General features: G+C 44.2%; 1 protein-coding gene across 1 annotated transcript in view; it reads right to left on the reverse strand.

Annotated features, from left to right (window-relative positions):
• LOC109933615 (adhesion G-protein coupled receptor D1-like) overlaps window positions 1–25,134 on the reverse strand; it is a 104,178-nt gene that overhangs the window by 72,837 nt on the left and 6,207 nt on the right. The window contains exons 3-5 of the mRNA XM_048611762.1: window positions 18,199–18,352; window positions 17,445–17,511; window positions 2,672–2,738 (exon numbers count right to left, since the gene is read on the reverse strand). Of these exons, the coding sequence (XP_048467719.1) occupies window positions 2,672–2,738; window positions 17,445–17,511; window positions 18,199–18,352 (288 nt within the window). The remainder of the gene's footprint in view (window positions 1–2,671; window positions 2,739–17,444; window positions 17,512–18,198; window positions 18,353–25,134) is intronic.

Genomic DNA, 25,134 nt, shown 5'->3' on the forward strand with positions numbered 1-25,134 from the left:
CATCGCCCCCACCCCTCCATCAACCCCACTCCTCCATCAACCCCACTCCTCCATCAACCCCACTCCTCCTCCCATTATCCTCCATTTCTCCATTTCTCCAATTCTCCTGATCCTGCTCATTACTCCTCCTGTTCTGGTTTTGATGACTTTGTGTGTGCATTCTGAGCTGTGAACCCAACCTTTCGGAGTAATGCTTGGCACATTCACAAAAAAACGCTATGGAATCCTTCAACCTCAGATTCTCGATGCTCTTTAACCTTCAGCTTTTGCCTTGTCCTCAAACTCCTCAATGCTTTATTCTTTAAAATCTAGCAGCACAACATTTGGAACGGAAACACATTCTCTGCTTCTAAACCTTCCTAAATTGCTGGATTTCAGAATGTGCTTGTACCTGCAGTAACTCTCAAAATTCGCTTCAAAGCAGAGACCAGGATGGATCTGGAGATGAAGTGCCGTAATGTAGAGAAAGACAGAAGGAAGAGCTGCATTTATATATCACCATTCACAATCTCAGTATGATGTAACGTGGACAGACACAAATTGCCAGGACTTTGCTCGGAGCTCCTTAGATTTCTCAACGTTTTCTCTGTCACTGTTGCATAAGTAGCTATTTATGGAGATGCTGCTAAGTGATGTGGACACATTGAAACAGCAGCAGAAAGGAGGGACCACAAAATTAATTCATAGTTTGAAGCATCTCAATTATTAAAATAGGCTAAAAATGTTTAGTAAAGTGTTGACTTTCCGATGGCTTGATTGCGGTTTCGAGATAATGAAGGGATTAGACTGCATTCTAGGAGGCAATGTGTTCCAATTAAATAGTTTTCATTTTTTATTCCTTCAGGGATGTGGACGTCGCTGGCCGGGCCCAGCATTTATTGCCCGTCCCTAGTTGCCCCTTGAGAAGGTGGGGGTGAGCTGCCTTCTTGAATCGCTGCAGTCCGTGTGCTGTAGGTTGACCCACAATGTCCTTAGGGAGGGAATTCCAGGATTTTGACCCAGTGACTGGTGAAGGAACGGCGATATATTTCCAAGTCAGGAAGGCGAGTGGCTGGGAGGGGAACTTGCAGGGGCTGGTGGTCTCATATCTCAGTGTGATTCAAGGGATGTAACATATTTGAAGTTGTAAGTGGTCAAATCAGAGACTGACATTAGGAAGTGAAGTTTTCCCTTGGGAATAATGAACCTGTGGAACCAGCTGTCATGAAGAATTCACAAAAATTCCTTCAAGTGAGAGCAGGACCTATTTCTGACTCAGAAGGTGATCACTTTGTACAAAAGGAAAGATCGGGGCCAAAGTTATTTCTTGGATCAGATTGGATCACCTCAGGGAGTGGAAGAGGAATTTCCCAGTTTTGTTCCTGCACCAAGCTGACGTGGGGTTTTCCATTTGCTTCCATGTCTCTCCCAGGAGCTTACCCCATTTTAGCCGGAGTGCTGATCCTGTGGAATAGTAATTGGATGCAACAATGGATTGTTCCCAATCAGGTTACTGGCTTTAGTATCAGCTGATTATCCCTTTGGATAAGGCAGGAAAGTGCAGCTGAGGATTATCAGATCAGCCATGATCTCATTGGGTGGCAGAGAAGATTCGACGGGCTGAATGGCCTGTGTTTTCTGTTCCGACGTCCTATGATTTTCTGGGTCCTGAAACCAGTCAAGCTCCCCAACACCAGAGTGAATAACTCAACCCTGACAGCACAATTCAGCAAAGACTCACATTTTCTAACGAGATTCCTTCAGATTGAAGTGCCATATTAAGGACACTTACAGAACAATCCGTTTTATAACTGCAAACTGCTTTTGACACAAATGGTTGATTCCAAACCAACTGCAGTATTGAAGAAAGATACTGGATCTAGACACACAAAGACTAGAAAAGGTTTTAGAGAAAGGAAATGGAGTCAAAACAACTCAATCTCTAACAGGGCCCTGAATTCAGCACATCCAAAAAGGGCCAACCCTTCAGGCTAAAGGAATTAGATTGCTGATTTTGCAAAAAGTAATCAGGAATTAATTAATTGCAGTAAGGAGATTGTTTATGGAGTTGGAAAGACTACAAAGACATACTGCAAACTTCAATGGGCACTGTAATTCCTGGGCCAGCAGTCTGCAGTTTCAGTCGTCAGGTAATGGTCCAGCACAAGGGGAGGCCATTCGGCCCACAGTGCCCGTTCTGGCTGTTCGGAAATGCTTTCTAATCAGTCCCATTCCCTCCATTCTTAACCTGCAGCCTGGTAAATGCTGCCTTTTGATGTTTTATCCAAGTTGCTAGAGTCTGATGTTATTGCTGTTTCAGGCGGTGGATTCCAGAACTCAACTCTTAACATTTAAAAAAAGACTTGTCCTCATCTCTTCTCGGCTTCTTTCAGCAATTATTTTAATTGCTGGATTATTTGACATCAGAGTGTTTCCACAAAGAAATCAGGAGTGAAACAATTTCAAAAGGATTCTTTATCGAGCTGGAGAGAGTTCAAAGGCATGCTCTAAACATTGCGTCCATTCTACAGTATCAGCTAGGAACACATGCAGTGAGATCTTCAGTGAGATTCTATGAAAGTTTGCCCATTCCCCGAGGTTCTCTGTAAACGCCATTCCCATCGGTATTGCTCTGACATTGATATCCAGTGAACACCATTAAACGTGTGTAAAGTTCAGAAGTGTCACTTACCACAACCACAAACAGTGCTGGGGCCACAAACGCCCAGATTGCTCCCCTTTCAATCGACAGCCAACAACTGCACGAGAAACACAAGAACGTCAGCAAATGGTGTTGACAGGACAGTCAAACCTCATCATAGAATCAGTGTAGAAACAGACCATTTGGCAAATCGAGTCCACACTGACCCTCTGAAGAGCATCCCACCCAGACCCACCCTATCCCTGTAACCCTGCATTTCCCATGGCTAACCGACCCAGCTTGCACATCCCTGGACACTATATGGACAGTTTAACATGGCCGCTACCTAACCTGCACACCTTTGGACTGTGGGAGGAAACCGGAGCACCTGGAGGAAACTCACGCAGACACGGGGAGAATGTGCAAACTCCACACAGATAATCACTCAAGGGTGGAATTGAACCTGGGTCCCTGGCACTGTGAGGCAGCAGTGCTAACTACTGAACCACTATGCCATCTACACCCAGAATCACCACCTGGGCAGGTCTCACAGAGCAAATTCCAGTCAGTTTATTCACAGCATTGCTGTTACCAGGGGGTAATGTCGATGTTTACTAATGAGGTAGAATAGGAGACTGGAAAGGCCAACTTTTCCAAGGAATGCCAATCACACTCGGGTTGGTCACCCTATTCTCGAGTTAATGCTCTGCATTTGTGACAGGAGTTTCCAATCAGGGCTCCTTTAGAAATGCAGAACATTCTTTAAATTTGATGGGTCCTTCGTAGTGTGGGATAGAAGGCCAACCATCTGCAAACCCCACACCTTCCTTTCTCACAGCAACAAGTTGCCCCTTTCTGTGATTTAAATGTCCAGAAATATAGACAGCCCCTTTCACAGCTCCTTTCAAGGTTAAGGTGGGAGCCTAGGTTGCCAGGTTATAGGTCAGTAAGGGGCAAGGTAGGTGACGGAGTGTTTCGGGTGGGAATGTCGGGATGGGGAGGAGAGGCTGGATTTGGTAGATGGTGTTGAGGTTTTGGTGGCGGGAGGCGTGGGGAGGTGGGGGATGCTGTCAGGTCCTGTAAGGGTCAGACAATTGCTTTCCAAAATGAGGGCAGGGTAGTGTTGTGTCCCACCTACTGTTGTGTCCCCACCCCTCACCAGACTCCCCTCAGTCAAATCCAGCCGGCCATTGCTTCCCTACCCCATTCCTTCTCCTGACTATCGCCCTTTCACATTCCTCTCATTTTCACTCACCTTCCTGAATAAGTTCCTTCCCCTCGACATCCCTAGTCATCCCAGTCATTCGTGGACAAAGAGAACCGTTGGACTATAACCTGGGAAAGTGTGAACTGGCTCTCTTCGATGGCCAGAATGCGAAAGCAGTGTGTTATTGAAAAGAAGAGGGATCGGATAATTGTGAGGTGCAGAGGGATCTGGGTGTCCTACTACATAAACCACACAAAGTTAGTCAGCAGGTGCAGCAAGTGATTGGGAAGGCCAGTGGAGTGTCCTTGTTTATTGTATGGGGGATGGATTATGAAAGTAGAGATGGGAGCACAATCCTGCAGCAACAAACACAGAGAATGTTGGAGAAAGTCAGCAGCAACATTCCCTCTCAACTCTGTGTGCAGCCACTCTGGCATTTCACCCATGGTGATCAACATCGGAACGCTGATTACATCACTGAGCTCTGATTCCAGAAAGTTCTGCTGCACACAGTAAGACAATGAGAAGGAACATTGCGTACTACCTCTGGCAGCATCTGTGCAGACAGAAACCCAGTCAATGTTGCAAGGCCAATATGACTGCGTTCTCAACAACAGACTCATAGGGAAAGTTCTGAACACAAGGACACAACCTTGAAATTACAGCCAGGCCATTCATGGGGGAAATCAGAAAGAAACTTCATGCCCAGAAATCTGGAACTCTCTCCCTCTCTGTCTCTTCTCTTCTCTCCTTCCTCCAGAGACTGTCGTTGCAGAGGGTCAATTCGGATATTTCACGATGGAGATGGATAGAATGTTGTGGGCTAAGGCATTGAGGGAGATGGAACAGAGGTGGGTCATTGGGACTGAGGTACAGACAAGCTGGGATCTGACTGAATGGCACAGCAGGTTAAATAGGCTCAATGGCCTCCCCTCAACGCAGTGAGAAACAAGCGTCTGCTCGTCTTTCGTGATGCTGTCATTGGGGAAAATGTGTCTGACTGACAACAGCGAGTCTAACACAAGCAGTGAGATTAAACTCAACCCAGGGAGTGACATAAATCTCATCCCGGGGAGTCAGATGAAATTCTTTCTATGGAATGGGGTGGTGGAGGGTCTGAGTTACAGCTTGAGGCTGAATAGGCTGGGGCTATTTTCCCTGGAGCAGCAGAGGCTGAGGGGTAACCTTACAGATTTCTATAAAATCATGAGGGACATGGATAGAGTAAATAGCCAAGGTCTTTTTCCCAGGTGGAACCCAAAACTAGAGAGCATAGGTTTAAGGTTAGAGGAGAAAGATTTAAAAGGCACCTAAGGGGTAATGTTTTCACACAGAGGGTGGTGCATGTATGGAATGAGCCACCAGAGGTAGTGGTGGAGGCTGGTACAATTACAACATTTAAAAGGCATCTGGATGTGTACATGAACGGGAAGGGTTTAGGGGGATATGGGCCAAGTGCTGGCAAGTGGAACTAGATCAGTTGAGGATGCCTGGTCAGCATAGATGAGTTGGAGCGAAGGGTCTGTTTCCGCACTGCATGACTGTATGAATCAGTTGAAGCTACAGCTTTCCAGTTGGTCCATCGATGCTGCTACAACAATCAATAAGATCACGGCTGATCTGATATTAACACAGAAACATAGAAGATAGGAGCAGGAGGAGGCCATTCGGCCCTTCAAGCCTGTTCCGCCATTCATCACAATCATGGCTGATCGTCCAACTCAATAGCCTAATCCTGCTTTCTCCCCATAACCTTTGATCCCATTCGCCCCAAGTGCTATATCTAGCTGCCTCTTGAATACATTCAATGTCTTGGCATCAACTGCTTCCTGTGATAATGAATTCCACAGGCTCACCACTCTTTGGGTGAAGAAATGTCTCCTTATCTCCGTCCTAAATGGACTACCCCGAATCCTCAGACTGTGACCCCTGGTTCTGGACACACCCACCATTGGGAACATCCTCCCTGCATTTACCCTGTCCAGTCCTGTTAGAATTTTACAAGTCTCTATGCAATCCCCCCTCATTCCTCTGAACTCTAATGGAAACAATCCCAACCCAGTTATTCTCTCCTCATACATCAGTCCCAACATCCACGGAATCAGCCTGGTAAACCTTCGCTGCACTCCCTTGAGAGCAAGAGCATCCTTCCTCAGAAAAGGAGACCAAAACTGCACACAATATTCCAGGTGTGGTCTCACCAAGGCCCTGTATAACTGTAACAACACATCCCTGCTCCTGTACACGAAACCTCTCGCAATGAAGGCCAACATACCGTTTACCTTCTTTACCACCTGCTGCACCTGCATGCTTACCTTCAGTGACTGGTGCACAAGGACATCCAGGTCCCGCTGCACATTCCCCTCTCCCAATTTACAGCCATTCGGGTAATAATCTGCCTTCTTGTTTTTGCTTCCAAAGTGAATAACCGAACATTTATCCAAATAATGCTGCATCTGCCATTGATTTACCGAATCACCCAACCTGTCGAGATCATACTGAAGGATCTCTGCATCCTTGTCGCAGTTCACCCTCCCACCCAACTTGGTATCATCTGCAAACTTTGAGATGTTACATTTTTCTCCTTCATCCAAATCATTAATATATATTGTGAATAGCTGGGGTCCCAGCACCAATCCCTGTGGTATCCCACTAGTTAATGCCTGCCAATTTGAAAAGGACTCATTAATTCCTACTATTTGTTTCCTCTCTGCCAACCAGTTTTCTATTCATTTCGATACACTTCCCCCAAACTTCAACTCTACATTCCTGCATATCCCGATAATCCTTCATCCCCTTGGGAATCAAGAATCTATCTCCCTCTGCCTTCAATACATTTAAAGATTCTGCATCTACTGCCTTTTGAGGAAGGAAATTCCGAAGAGTCACAGCCCTCAGAAAATAAAAGCAGAGACATAGACACAGACAATGAAACTCCCATCATGGTCAATGTGGCAGGTCTGCCTTTGGTGGGTGAGCAGCAGAATGATTGAAGAGCAGTGTTTCAAACCCACACTAAGCCCTGGCTTACTGTGCTGTGCTGATGCTGGTGTTTTATTGGCTTGGGAGACTTGGACAATGTCCAGGAGAAGCTGAGAGCACTGCAGAAATACAACAGTGGAGCATTCGCACAAATCTTCCAAATCCAGGGGCACAGGAACCCAACAGCAGTCTCCTCCCTCCAGCCAAGCTGCCCTGTGTCAAGGCAGCCATCACTCAAAACCAGTTCCAATGGGGCAGGACACATAACCACCAGAGCAACCTGCTCAACATGGAATTGTGTCAGGGGAGGAGACTCCCAGGAGGTTGGTGAAAATGCTTTAGGGATATTCTCAAAACCTCCTCAAAGAGGTCAAAGATTCCCCCATTGGGTCATGGGAGACATGGGCTTGAGACTGAGCAAAATGGAGAAGGCACTTTCATACAGGAAGGCACCGTCGGCAGGAGTGTGATGCTGAGGTGTCAGACAGAGAGATAAACCTTCAAACGCTCATCTTTCCCAACCCAGCTGGGAGAGTCTGTAGATCACACATTGGGCTATCAGCTATCTCAGACCCTAGTGAGCAGAGTGGCAGCAAGTCCTCTGCATATTACTCAAATATTACCATTCATTGGAACCGAAGCAAAACCTGAGGTTTAATCAGTCATGTGTACCGGCTTTCTGGAAAATTTCATTCTGATTCAAAGGCTTTTTTTATTTTCCTTACACAAACTCAGAGGCAAGGAACAAACAGAAAACACTGAGAACACATTTACAAACCACAAGTTCTCAGCCTGTCTGCTGCTTCCTTGTGAAACCCAACAAATTGAATGAAGATGCAAAAACAGAGCAACTGACACTTCACCTTGACTTTGCAATAATGAGAAAGGGACATTAATAATTGATCCCACTGGCTAGAAACATCCAGTGATTGACATCATACACAAGTTGTGGTGATTTACATTCAAGATGTATGCTATGGAACTAGGGCTGAACAACAACACATAATTCAGGGTCACACATCTTTTTGTTACTCAGCCAGTAAGTGGATTGTGAGACAAGCTGCATAAGACAAGGACGTGGTCTCGTAAACTGGGTTTAGTAATAAAATTATCGTCTGTTTTGCAACAAAACTACACCGCTGTCCCTCGCTATATAAACAGAGCACTCTGAGCTGATACATGAAGAGCTTAGTGACTGGAATTTGAATCCTTTGGCCTTTAGAAAAGTGAGCAGTGTTGAAAGGAATGGAAAAGGGTTTTTCAAAAAATCTGGGACAAAATCAGCACACGCGTCAAAACAGGAAAGGCTTCATCCAATTGCACAGTCACCTCATGTAATGAGTTAGGTAGGAAGCAGAATTGACAACCTGTTTTTGTACAACACATTTGAAGTAGCAACAATACTCCAAGGTGCTTCAAAACCAGCAATTATCAATCACAGATAGACACTAAACCAATTAAGGAAATACTACAGCAAGTCACCTCATACTTCATCAAAGACGAGGTTTTAAGGAGGATTTTCTTTCATTAAGTCACAGGACAAGGGTGTCACTGACTAGACTAGCATTTGTTGCCCATCCCTAATTGCCCATGGGGCAGTTAAGAGTCAACCACATTGCTGTGGGTCTGGAGTCACGTGTAGGCCAGACCAGGTAAAGATGGCAGTTTCCTTCCCTAAGGGCATTAGTGAATCAGATGGGTTTTTCCGACAATCGGCAATGGATTTGTGGTCATCACTAGACTCTTAATTCCAGATTTTTTTTTCATCAAATTCAAATTCCACCATCTACTGTGGAGGGATTTGAACCCAGGGTTCCAGAACATTACCTGGGTCTTTAGAGTAATGATCCAGCGATAATACCACAAATATCATCACTTCCCCGAAAGGAGAGAGAGAGATTTCAGAGGGAAATTCCAGAATGTAAGACCCTGGCATTTGCTTTGTTTCTTTATGTTTGCAAAGACCAAATAGATGTGGAAATTCTGAAGACTGAGAGAGTTACAGGAACCAACAGGGCAAGTGGTGTAACCAATGGATGAGAAAAAATAATTTTAAAGACTGTTAGAGCTAATGGCAATTTTTAACTGAAAATATTAAGGGCAAAAATCAATACAGCTATCCTGCTCTAATTACCTGTATTTTCTCCATTTGTCTTCATCCCCAAAGCAAAATACTCAATCCATTTTTGAAAACTGTAGTGGGCCCTAAGTGTTTAAACTCTTTCTGGGAGACAGTTCCACATTTACAAGTATTTCCTCCTATTTTGTCTGAGCTGCACAGCTCGAGTGTTGGCAGAGTGAGTTCCTCTTCAGCTAATCAATCAAACTGACTTTTTTAGCATTTTGATTTCAGTTGTGGATTTGTTCAGAGGATGTTTGTAGCCTAATGGATTTACCCGAAGAACAAATGACAAATAGATCTTCCGCCCTGACCGCCACGTTTGAATGCAAAAGAAATGATTCGTAATAGATTGGCTCTCATTGACCTGACTGTCTAGTTGGCTGGATTTTAGCTACACTTAGAGGAGTTACTTCATGATTGGTTTGAACATTTAGGTCATCCGTAGGCCACCTTAAAATCATCTTGTAATTTTCTTATACTTTCCAATCGACCTGTTATTACACACTTCTGAAGCAGGTGGGACTTGACCCCAGGGCCACCTAGCCCAGAGCTAGGTTCAGTACCACTGTGCTACAAGGGCCCCTCCATTCACAAATTAATATCTGCGCCTTTTCAAAGGTTGGTGAACTGATCTGTAAAACTAGCTGAGTGACTGGTGTAAATGAACCAGGCTGTAAAAGCAGCTCAGATACTGCTAAACAATCTATTATCAGCTTAAGCTGCTCCCTGACAAATTCTGCACTCCAAACATGTTCAGCTACCTGTTCCTGCATTACTATGTTTTGCTATTCGAACATAACCTGACTCATGACCTAAATACTTCATCTCCATATGAAAGGAATCATCATCTGAGAAGCTTTGAAGGTTCCTTCTGCTTTCCTTGCCACCTACGCATTTAGCCCTGGTCTCAGACAGTACCCTTTTTGACCTACACACAGCATTAAATGATGCCATAATTTCAGTGAATGCATTTTAAAAATATTCTGCTTCAAACGGGCTGGAGGTTTTCTGTTGTTGTACGGCATGACCCATCTCAGAGAGTGACTGGTCACAGTCAGGTTTTGACTGAAGTGGTGATCAGTTATATTCTGCAAGACACTTGTGAGGACACTCTGCTCCATAAAGGGAACTCGAACTAATTTGTTGTTTATGTGTAATTGTCAGCTGTAGCCCATATGGGTTCGGTGTGGTTGCTTTGTACACCAGCTTGCAGTGAAACAGAAACAAAAATTGCTGAAGAAACTCAGCAGGGTCTAGCAGCATCTGTGGGGATAGAAACAAAAGTTTCGAGTCCAGTGACCCTTCATCACAACGATGCAATGGAGTAGAAATGCTGATGTAAGCACTAGGGCCAAGACCCTGCTGGGATTGAGAGTTCCAACCAAAAGGTGCTCCTTTTGGCACATTTCACAAAGCTCAGTGCTGGAGCTCTGCTTTTCTGAGATTGTTAACACAGATTTGTGAAGTGGCACATCTCGGTGGAAGGAGTAAGGTGTGGTAACACAGACATCTAATGGCACAGTTTTAAAGAATAGGCAGAGACAGAGTGACCTGGGATTTCATAAGAACATAAGAACTAGGAGCAGGAGTAGGCCTTCTGGCCCCTCGAGCCTGCCCTGCCATTTAATAAGATCACGGCTGATCTTTGAGACTCAGCTCCACTTACCCACCCATTCACCATAACCCTTAATTCCTTTACTGTTCAAAAATTTATCAAGCCTTGCCTTAAAAACATTCAGCGAGGTAGCTTCAACCACTTCACTGGGCAGGGAATTCCACAGATTCACAACCTTTTGGGTGAAGAAGTTCCTCCTGACCTCAGTCCTACATCTGCTTCCCTTTATTTTGAGGCGATGCCCCGTAGTCCTAGTTTCACCTGCTAGCGGAAACAACCTCCCTGCCTCCACCTTATCTATTCCCTTCATAATCTATTACGTTTCTATAAGATCTCCCCTCATTCTTCTGAATTCCAATGAGTATAATCCCAGCCTACTCAGTCTCTCCTCATAATCCAACCCTCTCAACTCTGGAATCAACCGAGTGAATCTCCTCTGCACCCCCTCCAGTGCTAGTATATCTCTTCTCCAGTAAGGAGACCAAAACTGCACACGGTACTCCAGGTGTGGCCTCACCAGGACCCTATACAGCTGCAGCATAGCCTCCCTGTTTTTAAACTCCATCCCTCTAGCAATGGCAGACAAAATTCCATTTGCCTTTTTAATTACCTGCTGCACCTGCAATCCTACTTTTGGCGATTCATGCACAAGGACACCCAAGTCCCTCTGCACAGCAGCGTGCTGCAGTTTTTTACCATTTAAAACATAGTCCATTTTGCTGTTATTCCTTCCAAAATGGATGACCTCACACTTATCAACATTGTACTCCATCTGCCAGACCTTTGCCCACTCACTTAGACTATCTATATCCCTCTGCAGACTTTCAGTGTCTTCTGCACACTTTGCTCTACCACTCACCTTAGTGTCATCTGCAAATTTTGACATACCACACTTAGTCCCCAACTCCAAATCATCTATGTAAGTTGTAAACAATTGTGGTCCCAACACTGATCCCTGAGGCACACCACTAGCCACTGACCACCAACCAGAAAAACACCCATTTACCCCTACTCTTTGTTTTCTACTGGTCAACCAATCCTCTATCCATACCAATACATTACCTGTAATACCATGCAACTTTATCTTATGTAGCAGCCTTTGGTGTGGCACCTTGTCAAATGCATTCTGGAAATCCAGATACACCACATCCATAGGTTCCCCATTGTCCACCATGCAAGTAATGTCCTCAAAGAATTCCACCAAATTAGTTAAACATGACCTACCCTTCATGAACACATGCTGGGTGTTCCCGATGGGACAATTTACATCCAGATGTCTTGCTATTTCCTCCTTAATGATAGATTCAAGCATTTTCCCCACTACCGAAGTTAAGCTAACTGGCCTATAGTTACCTGCTTTTTGTCTACTTCCTTTTTTAAACAGTGGCGTCACATTGGCTGTTTTCCAATCTGCGGGAACCACCCCAGAGTCCAGTGAATTTTGGTAAATAATTACTAGTGCATTTGCTATTTCCCCCATCACCTCTTTTAGTACCCTGGGATGCATTTCATCAGGGCCAGGAGACTTGTCTACCTTTAGCGCCATTAGCTTGCCCAGCACTGCCTCATTTCATGTGACTAGATCATTGAAGGAGGCAGGGGATGTTGGGAGTGGTTAGCAAAACATGTTTTAATTTCTTTTGTCGGTAACCCTGGCTAAGCCATCATTCATTACTGCTTCCCGACAGACTTTGCAAATAGAGGTTTTAAGATCACACGTTATAGTAGTATAATTAGGCCATCTGGCCCATTGAGTCTGCTCTGCCATTCGATCATGGCAATATGTTTCTCAACCCCATTCTCCTGCCTTCTCCCTGTCACCCTTGATTCTGTTACCAAACAAGAACTTATCCATCTCTGTCTTAAATACCCACAAAGACTTGGTCTCCACAACCCTCTACAGCAATGAGTTCCACACAGTCACCACAGTCTGGCTGAATAAATTCCTCCTCATCTCAGTTCTAAAGGGTCGGCCCTTCACTCTAAAGCTGTGCCCTCAGGTCCCAGTCTCTCCAACTAAAGGAAACATCTCCATGTCCACTCTACCCAGGCCTCTCAGTATTCTGTAAGTTTCAATCAGATCTCCCTTCATTCTTCTAAACTCCAATGAGTACAGACCCAGCATCCTCAACCGCTCCTCAAATGACAAGGCCTTCACCCCCAGGATCATTCTTGTAAACCTCTTCTGGACCCCCTCCAAAGCCAGCACATCCTTCCTTAGATACAGGGCCCAAAACTGCTCACTATATTCCAAATGCAGTCTGACCAGAGCCTTATACAGCCTCAACAGTACATCTCTGGTCTTGTTTTCTAGCCCTCTTGAAATGAATGCTAACATTAAGTAGGAGAGCAGAGAATTCATGCTGAGCCTTCCTAAAGCTCTATTTAGGCCAGAGCTAGCTTATTACATTCAGTATTGGTCACCCCAACAGGAAGGGTGGGAGGGTCCCTGGGACTGGAGGGGTTTGTCAGAAGGTCTCCAGGGATGAGGATTATTTGAGGAACATGGCATTGCTTTGAGTTGGAACTAAGGATTTCGGGGAGAGGTGGGGGGTGGTGGGTTGATGTGAAGGTGGACAAGATTATGATTGAATTAGGTAAGACAGACCACAAAAATACTTTTCCTATTTACTGATAGCACAAGGACTAGGAGCCACAGATGTAAGGTTTTAAGAAAGAGATACTGGGGGAAATGAGGAAGAACGCTTTTAGGTAGTGACTGGAAGGGAGCCAGCATTCACAACCTGGCCTGATGCTAAAGCAGAGGTAGCCAAGAGCAAAGAACAGTACAGCACAGGAACTGGCCCCTTTAGCCGGTGCATGGCGCCTTTCTAAACTAAAAACATTTTGCCTCTATGCAGTCCATATTACTGTATCTGACTGCACCGCCTCCTCTGGCAACGTATTCCAGGCCATGCTACCCTCTGTGTGAAAAAATTGCGTCTCACATCTCCATTTAACTTTCTCCTTTTTTTACCCTTAACCCTATGTCCCCTTGTAATTGACATTTCTACCCTGGGATAAAGACTGTGCATGTAATGCTCAATGATTTCAAAATGAAATTGGATGGGGTCTTGAGGGACATAAATCTGCTTGGCTGTGGGGATAAAACAAGGTTAATGGAGCTGAATTGTTGTACAGGCAGTCACCATGGACTCAATAGGATTTGTTGATATCTATTAACTTTCCTGACTCTGTACTGCTGTGCGATTCTAACTATTCCCAGACGTTGTTAATGTGCAAAAGGTCTGGTGCACCTGTAGGCACTTGGTCTGATAAAATCAAAGCAACCAGGGCAAAGCCATTGAAGTTTCATAAGTGTCTGCATATCTGACCCTGCAGCTCCGTCTGCACCAGTCGTGTTATCCAGGGTTTTAAACCTTCCAGGCACCTTCTATGGGTTTGTCTTTCAAATCGAAAACGCAGCAGCAGAGTCTGTAATTAGTGACTGTACAGAGTTAGTAACTTGTGCAGTGTGTCCAGGCTAGAAACAGACATAGAGCCATGCCTCATTGCAAGACCACAGGATGCAAAGTAGGTTCACAATAACTCAAAACATTTTGTGTTGGAGTCTCTCACCTCTCTTTCAGTAAATGAGCTCGGTTCCTCTGAGAGAAGTTAGAAGACTTGAGGAATGAGGAGATTGCAATCTGAGAGAGAAGAAGTTTCCACTTATGGAAGAGACCTGACCCAGGGGCCTGACCTATAAGACTAAATCCAATCGGGAGCTCAGATTAATTTCTTTACCCCAGGAGTGGGGAGAATGTGGTCCTCACTCCCACAGCAAGTGATTAGGGTGAATGGCATCAATATATTCAAGAGGAAGTTGGATAAAGACATGATGGAGAAAGGAATAGAAGGAAATGATGAGATGAACCAAAGGTGGGAGTGGACTCATGATGAGCACAAACAGCACCTTCAATGTATTGGGTGAAATGGTCTGTTTGTGTGCCATAGATTTTCCAGTAATCGACGTTGTCAGATTCACAACTCAGTCAACCCTGCACCTGCTCCCTCTCACTGTTCCCTCTCACTGTTCCCTATCCAGCCAGCAGTCCATTACATGGGACATAACAGGACCCCATCACAGCCTGGACACCATGTGCATACCTCCAAGAGGGGACAGTGGGCAGGATCTGTGTGCAGGAAACCCAACCTGAGATTTTGTCTTTGTTTTACCCAACACATGAAGCTGCACATGCAGCTCCTCTGCATGGAAACATTCCAAACGTAAATCCCTCAAACACAGGCTGAAGGAGTTGCAAAGGTGGCAGAATGATTGTGAATGGAAGAAAGTGTCTGATTGGGTGACAGGAGCTGCAAAGAGAAGAAAACAGATTTACACCTTTCAAATGAGGAATTAAGGCTGGCGTTGTGGCTCAGTGGTTAGCACTACTACCTCACAGCTCCAGGGACCCGGGTTTGATTCCACCCTCGGGCAACTGTCTGTGTGGAGTTTGCATATTCTCCCCTTGTCTGTGTGGGTTTCCTCCGGGTGCTCCGGTTTCCTCCCACAGTCCAAAGATGTGCAGGTTAGGTGGATTGGCCATGCTAAATTGCCCATAGTGACCATATGTGGATTACCACATGGGAAATGCAGGTTTACAGGGATTGGGTCAGTCTGAGTGGGTGCTTTTTTGGGGACTTTTTTGGCCTCTTTCTGCACTGTAGAGATTCTATGATTCTAATACACATCTGACTGGGAAAAGGAAAAAAATCAAGGTAATGAATTTCTTGAAAATTAATGTGAATCAGTAATGACAGAGCTGCAGGAGGTCAGGAGCTACTATATGGGGCAAAACACTGAATGCTATAGAAATGAATGCTGTGTTGCTGCTTTAAGATCTAGGTAATGCCAAGGACCAGAATGTAAACCACATGACAGTTAGTCATGTATAATTCTGCAAGAAACATGTTTGCAGACAATTGTTTATGTCCTTATCTGTAACTGAGCTGTTAATGAATCAGTTTGAACTTTTTCAGTAAACTGTATCTAGGTTCCATTATCTGTGTCACTTACAAAGAATGCAAGAAAATGGTAGCTGCATTGGGATAACTTTCTCTTAAAACAAATAGAGTGTTAAAACTTGAAAACACAAGTAAAGTCCTTAGACAGGAACTAGGCAGTGCAGAAGTTATATCTACAGCAACAGCCCTGTATAAAACTACATTACAGTTAGTCCCTGATACACAACAAAGAAAAACTGTTCATGGGAGAGAATCTCATTTAGTCAGCATGATTCTCACATTCTTTAACCCAAATTGTCAGATTCCATTTTTAACAAACCAGAGTAATATTTACAGAGTTTAAATAATTTTACCTCCAGCTATTATATCGGTTTTTATAACCAGATAGCTAACTCGGTCTCCATAAAGGGAGCAATAATTACCACATTATGACTCTGCTGGGGCTACATTCTTTCTATCTGCCACCCTATTGCAAACTGTAAGAATTTTGTTCAATTATTAATGTTTCTTAAGAAAAGGAGAAGAGATTGTGACTCCCATGACAGAAGCTTCTGTCATTAGAATCTCATTTTACCCTGGAGATAACGTTAAATAGCAAAACCCAAACACAGACCATGACAATAATTAGTCGGACGAGGAAGTACTCAGTTCTCCTTGGCTTAATTTACAATTAATTAATTGGAGTAAATGAGAATAAATGGTGTGATTTATAACACATCAGCTAGACAGAGGCTGGCTCAATCATTCTGAGCTCCTGTTCTATAAGAGTTCACTGGAAAATCCGGTAACCTTCAACACCAGAGAAAGGAAAACATTCCAAAAACTCACTGATGAGTTACACAGTGATGCAGCTGGATTTAACTCTTATGTCAAAGACAGAGGGAGGAATTTGCGAGGAGCTCTGACTGACGTGATGTTTGCACAAGGCAACATCGTAACACAATGCGTGTTAAAAAGGTAGCAAAGTCAGAAGTCACACTACACCAGGAGAAGCAACGCTCCGAAAGCTTGTGATTTCAAATAAACCTGTTGGACTATAACCTGGTGTCGCGTGACTTCTGACCTTGTCCACCCCAGTCCGACACCGGCACCTCCACAACAAAGTCAGCAGTGATCTTTGGCATAACACAGTGTGGAGCTGGATGAACACAGCAGGCCAGGCAGCATCAGAGGAGCAGGAGAGTCAGTGTTTTGGGTCGGGACCCTTCTTTAGAATTCCGAACCCAAAACGTCAGCTTTCCTGCTCCTCTGATGCTGCCTGGCCTGCTGTGTTCCTCCAGCTCCACACTGTTATCTCTGACTCCAGCATTGGCATTTCTTACTATCTCTGAGTGATCTTTGAAAATTGTGAGATAGTAATTGACATGTTTAAGGTGACCAAAGGGGTTAACACAGCAACATTGCCCTCTCATTGAAGTGAATCCTTAGAAACAAACCATTTGAGGACGATGTCAGGAAACTCCTCTGTGTACAAGAGGGTGACAGAATTCAGAAACTCACTCAAAAAGCTGCTGAGATAGGGGCTCAAATGGAAACTGCCAAACTAAGATTAATAGATTTTAAATTCTAAAGAAGGGTCACTGGACTTGAAACATTAACTCTGTGTCTCTCCTCACAGACACTGCCACACCTGATGAGTGTCTCCAGCATTCTCTGTGTTATTTTAAATTTTCAGCATCTGTTGCATTTTGCTTTAATTTGATTTTTGATTGTTGACTCTATTAAGATGGGGAAATGGAGTTAGGATCAGATTTTCTGTGATCTAACTGAATGGTGGAATAGGATTCAGTGGGGTGAATGGCCTCCTCATACCAATGAGCTGGGTTCAGCACAGAGCAGTTTAAGATGGAGTGACTAAGGGGGATTTTTCTACAGAATGATTCCTATGAAACAATTCCAAATAGAACAGATTGACTCCCAGAATACTCACTTGTCTGCATTTCCATAGCTGCCAAATGCTGAGGTGACAGACACAATGCAAATCACCAAGGGTGAGCCTAAAATAAGGGACAAGTAGAACATATTGACAGTGCACATTCAGCTGTTTATCAAAGCATCAACATCATGTTTGACCTTTTCACTCACTGGTTTGTTTAAAATGAGGGTAAAGGCAGCTACTCTCCCCATCTCTCATGATTAAAATGACCAAACACATCTTGACAACTCTGGTGAGGAAGCTAACACTCTCACTCTCCTGAGACAGTAGGTTCAGGCCAGAAACAGCCTTGATACCCTAGTGCAGCGCTGAGGGAGTACAGCGCTGTCCGAGGAGCTATCTTTCAGCTGAGACTTTAATCCAAGGTCATTCATCCACTGAGGTGGATGTAGATGATTTTGCAAAAAAAAAGTTCTTAACCAATATCACTTCAAGTTAAAGGATCACGATAATCTATAGATTTCCTGTTGATCATTATTAGCTATAAACTGCTGATCCATTGTGAGTGGGCCCAGTGGCCTCAACGTTCCTACACAGGTACTGCAGGATTCAAACACAATATCCAGTGAGCTTTCTGAGCACCACATATTATATTGTGACCTTCTTAAACCGCTGAAAATCAATCCAAATCTGTAATACTTGGCAAGTATTAAGCTCCAACATTCCCTCTTTATCCCGTTCTGCTTTTCTGAACATTCCAGTCATCAGCTAGCTATCCACAATAAGTGTCCATGGCAATGATACTCACCCCAGCCTATCCCATAATAGTAGAAGTGTTTACTCTCCTCGGAACCGAATACTTTGATGACCATGCTGTAGAGGTGGAGACCTTCAACCAACATCCAGGAGAAGACACTGAGGAAGAAGAAATGGAGGAGGATTGCAAGGACCTTGCACGGGAGCTGGAGAGAGGAGAATGGATTTTGTCATTTTCATATCAGACAAACACACATATGAGCCAGGAGCAGAAATGTTCTACCACCAGGAGTCTACTGACCTCTGCCTTAAAATTATTCAACAGCCCCACCTCCATCACCTTCTCAGGCAGACAGTTCCACCTTCACAAAAGGAATTCTTCTCATCTCTGTCCCAAAAGGGTGACCCCTAATTTTTAATCACTGCCCCCTGGATCTGGACTGACCCACAAAAGGAAACATCCTTTCCAGATTGACCTTGTCCAGACCATTGAGAACCTTATTCACTTCAATCCAGTCCCCCCTCACTCTTCTAAACCCCAGGGTCTGTCCAACCTTTCCTCATAAAGCAACCCACTCACTCCAGGTATCAGTCCAGTAAACATCCTCTAAATCGTCTGCAATGCATTTACATCCTTCCTTCAATAAGGAGATCAAAACTGCACACAGTATTTGAGATAGAAACATAGAAGGTAGGAGCAGGACGAGGCCATTCAGCCCTTCGAGCCTGCTCAACCATTCTTCACAATCATGGCTAATCGTCCAACTCAATTCCCTAATCCTGCTTTCTCCCCATAACCTTTGATCCCATTCGCCCCAAGTGCTATATCTAGCCACCACTTGAATACATTCAATGTTTTGGCTTCAACTACTTCCTGCTGTAATGAATTCCACAGAGATGTGGTCTCACTAATGCCCTGTGTTACTGAAGCATAGCATCTCACTTTACAATGTGGTCTCCTCTACAGTGAGGAGATGAAATACAGACTGGGTGACTGCTTTGCAGAACACTTATGTTCAGTCCACAAAAATGACCCTAAACCTCTAGTTGCCTGCCACTTTAAAACACCACTGTGTTCCATGGACAACATCTCTGTCTCAGGCTCGCTGCAGTGCTCCAGTGAAGCTCAGCGCAAGCTGGAAGAACAGCACCTCATTATCCCCTTGGGGACCCTGCAGCCTTTGGGACTCAATATCGAGTTCAACAATTTTAGGACCTGAGTACCTTCTCCCATGCCCTTACCCCTACCCCCACACACCAGGCCTTGTCATCACATGGGCTGTTACCATAAACTACCTATTGTCAGCCACTAATGGTCTCCATTAGCAGCAATTCATTCTCCCAGCCTGATCTTTACCCATGCCTTTGTATATCCAACTCTCTCTCTCTGGACTCCATTCACATCTATTGTTTACTCCTCACCCCTCATCCCTCACCCCTCACCCCACCCCATCTTCAGCATATATACCAACCTCTTCCCAGCTACAATCAGTTCTGAGGAAGGGTCACTGGACCCAAAACATTAACTGTGATTTCTTTCCACAGATCCTGCCAGATCTGCTGAGTTTTTCCAACAATATCTGATTTTGTTTCTGACTTCTAGCATCCACAGTTCTTTGTTTCTTTTTTCTATTTTCACCTCAAAGTCCTTTTCTTCTCATAATAAAGGATAGCATCCCATTACCCTTCTGGATTACATGCTGCACCCGCTTACTAACTTTTTGTGACTCCTGCACTCAAACAGCCAAATCCCTCTGCACTAACATTCCTAGTACATTTCTTTCAAGCTGTGCATGTGGGCACTATCTTCTGGACAATGACATGATCGACACACACACACACACAGAGCTGAGAGGGAACATCGCTCTGCACCTCAAAACTCCACAGGCATTCTCTATTTAAGTAATACTTTGCCTTTCTTTTGCTCTTCCCCCCAAAGAGAACAACTTCATCTGTTCGCACATTATACCCCCATTGGCCAGGTTTTTGGTCAACCTGCTTATATTAAGTATGTCCATTTCACCACATACTTTCCAACCTATCTTGGCGTTGGCTGCAAATTTAATGACCAAGCCTTCTCTGCCCTCCTCAAAGTTATTGCAAAGAGCTGAGGCCCAACAGAGATCTCTGCAGGATCCCAGTGATCACATCCCAGCAATCCGAAAAAGATCCATTGATGAATTGTCTCTGTTACTTGGCAGCAGCGCAGTCTTCTATCCATGTTATCCCCTGCATCGCGTGTTCCTTTTTTGCATGATAACCTTTATCTGCCTCTTTCTCAAATCCCTTCTGGGTAAAATAATGGGAATGGTTGTATGGTTCAGAACAAGCCAATACCACTATCTGAGTGATGTTCGAGAAAGCTTGACTCGCACAGACCACCTGCAATGTGGAAAAGTTGATTACACTCCAAAAGAACTACATTCTTTGAGCTGTGCTCAGAACAGAGGCGCTACACAAATAGAAGGAATTACTATGATTTTAATAAAATTACAAAGACAGCAGTAAATAAATGTCAGTGAATGACATTGATTGGATCTCAGTGCTCTCATCCATAAACTGTAGCATGTTTCACAATGCTTCCAAAAGGGAAGTTTGGATTGATCAGACTTCTTCAACCATTGTAAAGTTCATATGCCTATAAAGTCTGATTTGCAGCAATCTTAACAAAGGTCAACCATTTGACTGAAATTACAGAAACCTTCCGGCAATAATTTCTGTTAATTACTCCATAATTAAATTTCCCTCCGACACAGCAAAGGGCTCAGTTTTTCAACTTTTGCACATCTTTAGTTGAGTTTTATTGTAATCTACACTGTGCTGGCTCTGCTCATCCTTACACAAAGCTCAGCTCAAATTATTCTGATCCAGTTCCAGGGGATCATATGAAGTGTTTTAATATGGATTCATTTAGCATGAATCTCTGCTTCTTTCTAGGTTTGCTGCTAATTTGACATGGCCAATTATAGAACTATACTCACTAATTATTCCTACTCCTCCTTAAACTGTCTCCCTTTTCAAGCAATTAGAATGTTGTTCATTTTCAATCCAATTCAAACAGACAGGAGGCCATTGCTCACTGCACTTGTCCAATCTTACAATTAGCCTTTCTCTCCTCATACCACCTCCCCCCTTTGGGGTGGCTCAGTGGTCAGCATTGCTGCCTCACGGCGCCAGGGCCCCAGGTTCAATTCCACCCTTGGGCAACTGTCTGTGTGGAGTTTGCACATTCTCCCCATGTCTGCGTGGGTTTCCTCTGGGTGCTCCAGTTTCCTCCCACAGTCCAAAGATGTGCAAGTTAGGGTGGATCGGTCATGGTAAATTGCCCCATAGTGTCCAGGGATGCCCATGCTGGGTGGGTCAGCCATGGGAAATGCAGGGTAACCATAGGGGTGGTGGGTCTGGGTGGAATAATCTTCAGAGGGTCAGTGTGGACTTGATGGGCTGAATAGCCTACTCCCACACTATAGGGATTTGATGATTCTATGATATGGACCAAAAAAGGACTGGTGCACAAAAGTTATATGATTATCTGAAAAATCAATGTTATTTGTTGCCAGTAATGATCCTGCAATAAGTTCCATTTCAGTAGTGTCTAATAAGAGCAGGCAGAATGGATGAATTATATGAGAATGGATCACATTTTACAGCTTGACATATAACCTGCAAATGATGGGCACATTTGTTCAAAATTTATAACTGCACAACTTGTCTATCTACATGGGTAGGCAATGGCCTAGTGGTATTACCACTAGACTATTCATCCAGAGACCCTGGTAATGTTCTGGGGACTTGGGTTGAATCCTGCCATGGCAGATGTTGGAATTTGAATTCAATAATAATCTGGAATTAAGAGTCTAGTGTCAATTGTCAATTGTCAGGAAAAAACCACCCTTACCTGGTCTGGCCTACATGTGACTCCAGACACACAGCAATGTGGTTGATTCTTAGCTGCCCTCTGGGCAATTAGGGATGGGCAATAAATGCTGCCTAACCAGCAACGCCCTCATCCCATGAATGAATAAATAAAAAACATGATGTCATAAAATGTCCAGGACAGAAACAATCCATTTAGCCCAGCAGAGCCACACCAACTTACTCAAAATACTCTTCATCTCATCCTATTGCCCTCTCCTTTTATTATTCCTAATGAGGCTTCTTACAAATAAGGATCAAGAGTAGGCCTCTCAGCCCATCAAATCTGCTACACCATTTAATAAGTGCACAGCTGATCTCATTTCAACCTCCGTTCTAGATTCCTGCAAACCCCCAATAATCTTTCATCCCCTTAGTTATCAAGAATCTATCTCCCTCAGCTTTAAAAATATTTAAAGATTCTGCATCCACTGTCTTTTGAGGAAGGAAACTCCAAAGACTCACAGCCCTCTGTGAGAGGAATGCCTCCTCATCTCCATCTTAAGTTGGCGACCTCTTATTTTGAAACAGTGACCCCCTCGGTCTCGATTCTCCCACAAGAGGAAACGTCCTTTTGATATCCAGCCCGTCAAATCCCCTCGGGATCTTCTATGTTTCAGTTCAGTCACCTCTGACTCTTCTAAACTCCACAGGATACATGCCAAGTCATCTTAAACTTAAGACATAGAGTCATAGCGTAATTCAGCATGGAAACAGGCCCTTCGGCCCTAACTGGTCCATGCTGACCATGGTGCCGATTCAGCTAGTTCCAATTGCCCACATTTGGACCATGTCCCTCTCAACCCTTCCCATCCATGTACCTAACCAAATGTTTTTTAAATGTTGCTATTATACCTGGCTCAACCACTTTCTCTGGCAGCCCATTCCATACACACACCACTCTCTGTGTGAAGAAGATGCCCCTCAGGTCCTTCTTAAATCTTTCCTCTCTCAACTTAAATCCATGCCCTCTAGTTTTCAATTCCCCATCCTGGGGAAAAAAACTAGGTGCATTCATTCTATCTTTGCCCCTCATGATTGTATACACCTCAATAAGGTCATCCCTCATTCTTCTGTATTCCAAGGAATAAAGTTCTATCCCGGCCAACTTCTGAAACATATTTAATGTCTTCTGAAACATGTTTAATCTATTCATTCCAATCACTCCCCTGGGTCCAAGTTCCACATTCGCACATTCACTGGATAAAGACATCTTCCTCAATTTCTGACTGCATTCATTAATGACTTCCCGAGTTAATTCTGATGCAGGATCATCAACCTGAACTATTAACTCCTTCACTCTCCACGATTGCTGCCAGACATGCTGAGTGTTTGCAAATTGATTGTCCATATAACCTGCCAGAGGGAGAGGTTAGGAACGATAAATGTCTTTATGTATAAAGTTATTAAAAACTGTGATACTTTGGTTCTGGGATTGAGGTTACCAACCCTTAGGAATGAAAAAGAAGGGGAGGAACTTCCATGACTATGCAGAGAACAGGGTAAATGGGATACGCTTTTGTTTGCTTTTTCTAAGACCTAAGATAGGCAGAATGGGATCAATTTCTCTGTGATTCAAAATCCAACATGAGCTCCAAAGAAGGGTCACACCGGATTTGAAACATTAACTCTGTTTCTCTCTCTGCAGATGCTGCCAGGCCTGCTGAGTTTCTCCAGCTATTTCTGTTTCTATTTTACGATTAATTAATCTTAACATTGTTCCCCTAATCTTTAAATAGATATCTTAGATATCACTCCAGCTTCTGGGGCAGCACGGTGGCTCAGTGGTTAGCAGTGCTACCTCACAGCGCTAGGGACCTGGGTTCGATTCCACCCTCGAGTGACTGTCTGTGCGGAGTTTGCACATTCTCCCTGTGTCTGCGTGGATTTCCTCCCACAGTCCAAAGATGTGCAGGCTGGGTGGATTGGCCCTGCTAAATTGCCCATAGTGTTCAGGGGTGTGTGGGTTATAGGGGATGGGTCTGGGTGGGATGCTCCAAGTGTTGGTGTGGATTTGTTGGGCCAAAGGGCCTGTTTCCACACAGTAGGGATTCTATGATATATGATTCCCTCCTGCAAGTCCTTGTTTTACTTTTGCTGCACACTGAGGCAACAGTAGTGCGGTTTTAGATCATTGGAGGATCATGGGCTTTGTTCAATGTTCCTGGCTCTGCAGGTGCAGACACTCTATTTTCTACCTCACACTGTTTGGGTAACTGGAGAGGGTGCTCATCATCATTACTGTCAGGTCTCTCTCTCTTCACCCACTGAAACGTAACAAGCTCCCTTTGTAAGCTACCAGCCTGCCCAAGAGTCCCAGTGAAAGACTCTACAGCAACTTACATTAACCATCACCTATCACACATTCCCAACATCTGTAAATATTCCCCAAACTTGTCTTCCACTGCACTGAGCATTTCTATATCTCTAGTCTAATTCAATTCTCTGGTTTAAGGTGTGTACAGAGTCTCAGTGGGTCACTCTGGGTAAGGCTATCATAAGTTCACATCCAACCCCTGATAGGAAAGACAGAGTGTAGTAGTGAGGGGAGGCTCGGTTAAACACAGTCTGAACTCAGATTCACGTGTCGTATGAAACTGAAACTGAAACTGACATTCAAATCCACTAAACCGCTTTCTATCAGCAAATCACAGTGCAGTGACAAACTACATCTCTGGCTAACAGGATATACACCCTCACAGTCACATTCTCATATGCACTATCCATCAGGTAAGGTGAGACTTTATCAACATCACAAAGAAATACGGAAGTGCATTGCGGCCAGCTCTCAGCCTCCTCCTGGTCCCCATTAAGAAAGAACTCTCAATGAGTGTCAGTTTGCTCCTGTTTTGCTGTATCAGTCTGAGCAGAGAGCTGCAACAGAATAACTGCAGACGAACACAGCGAAATTACATGGCCTGGCTCTGTATATTCACTTTAGTTTAGAAGAGCTTCATCGAATTGAGGTGTTCAACACATTAAAGGGGTGATGGTGTAGATAGAGAGAAGCTGATGGGGTGGGGTTGGGAATTCAGAACAAGGGAATTGAACCTTAAAATTTCAAGCCAGACCA

The sequence above is a fragment of the Rhincodon typus genome, chromosome 24 (genome assembly GCF_021869965.1).
Source record: "Rhincodon typus isolate 14 chromosome 24, sRhiTyp1.1, whole genome shotgun sequence".
Taxonomy (NCBI): Eukaryota; Metazoa; Chordata; class Chondrichthyes; order Orectolobiformes; family Rhincodontidae; genus Rhincodon; species Rhincodon typus.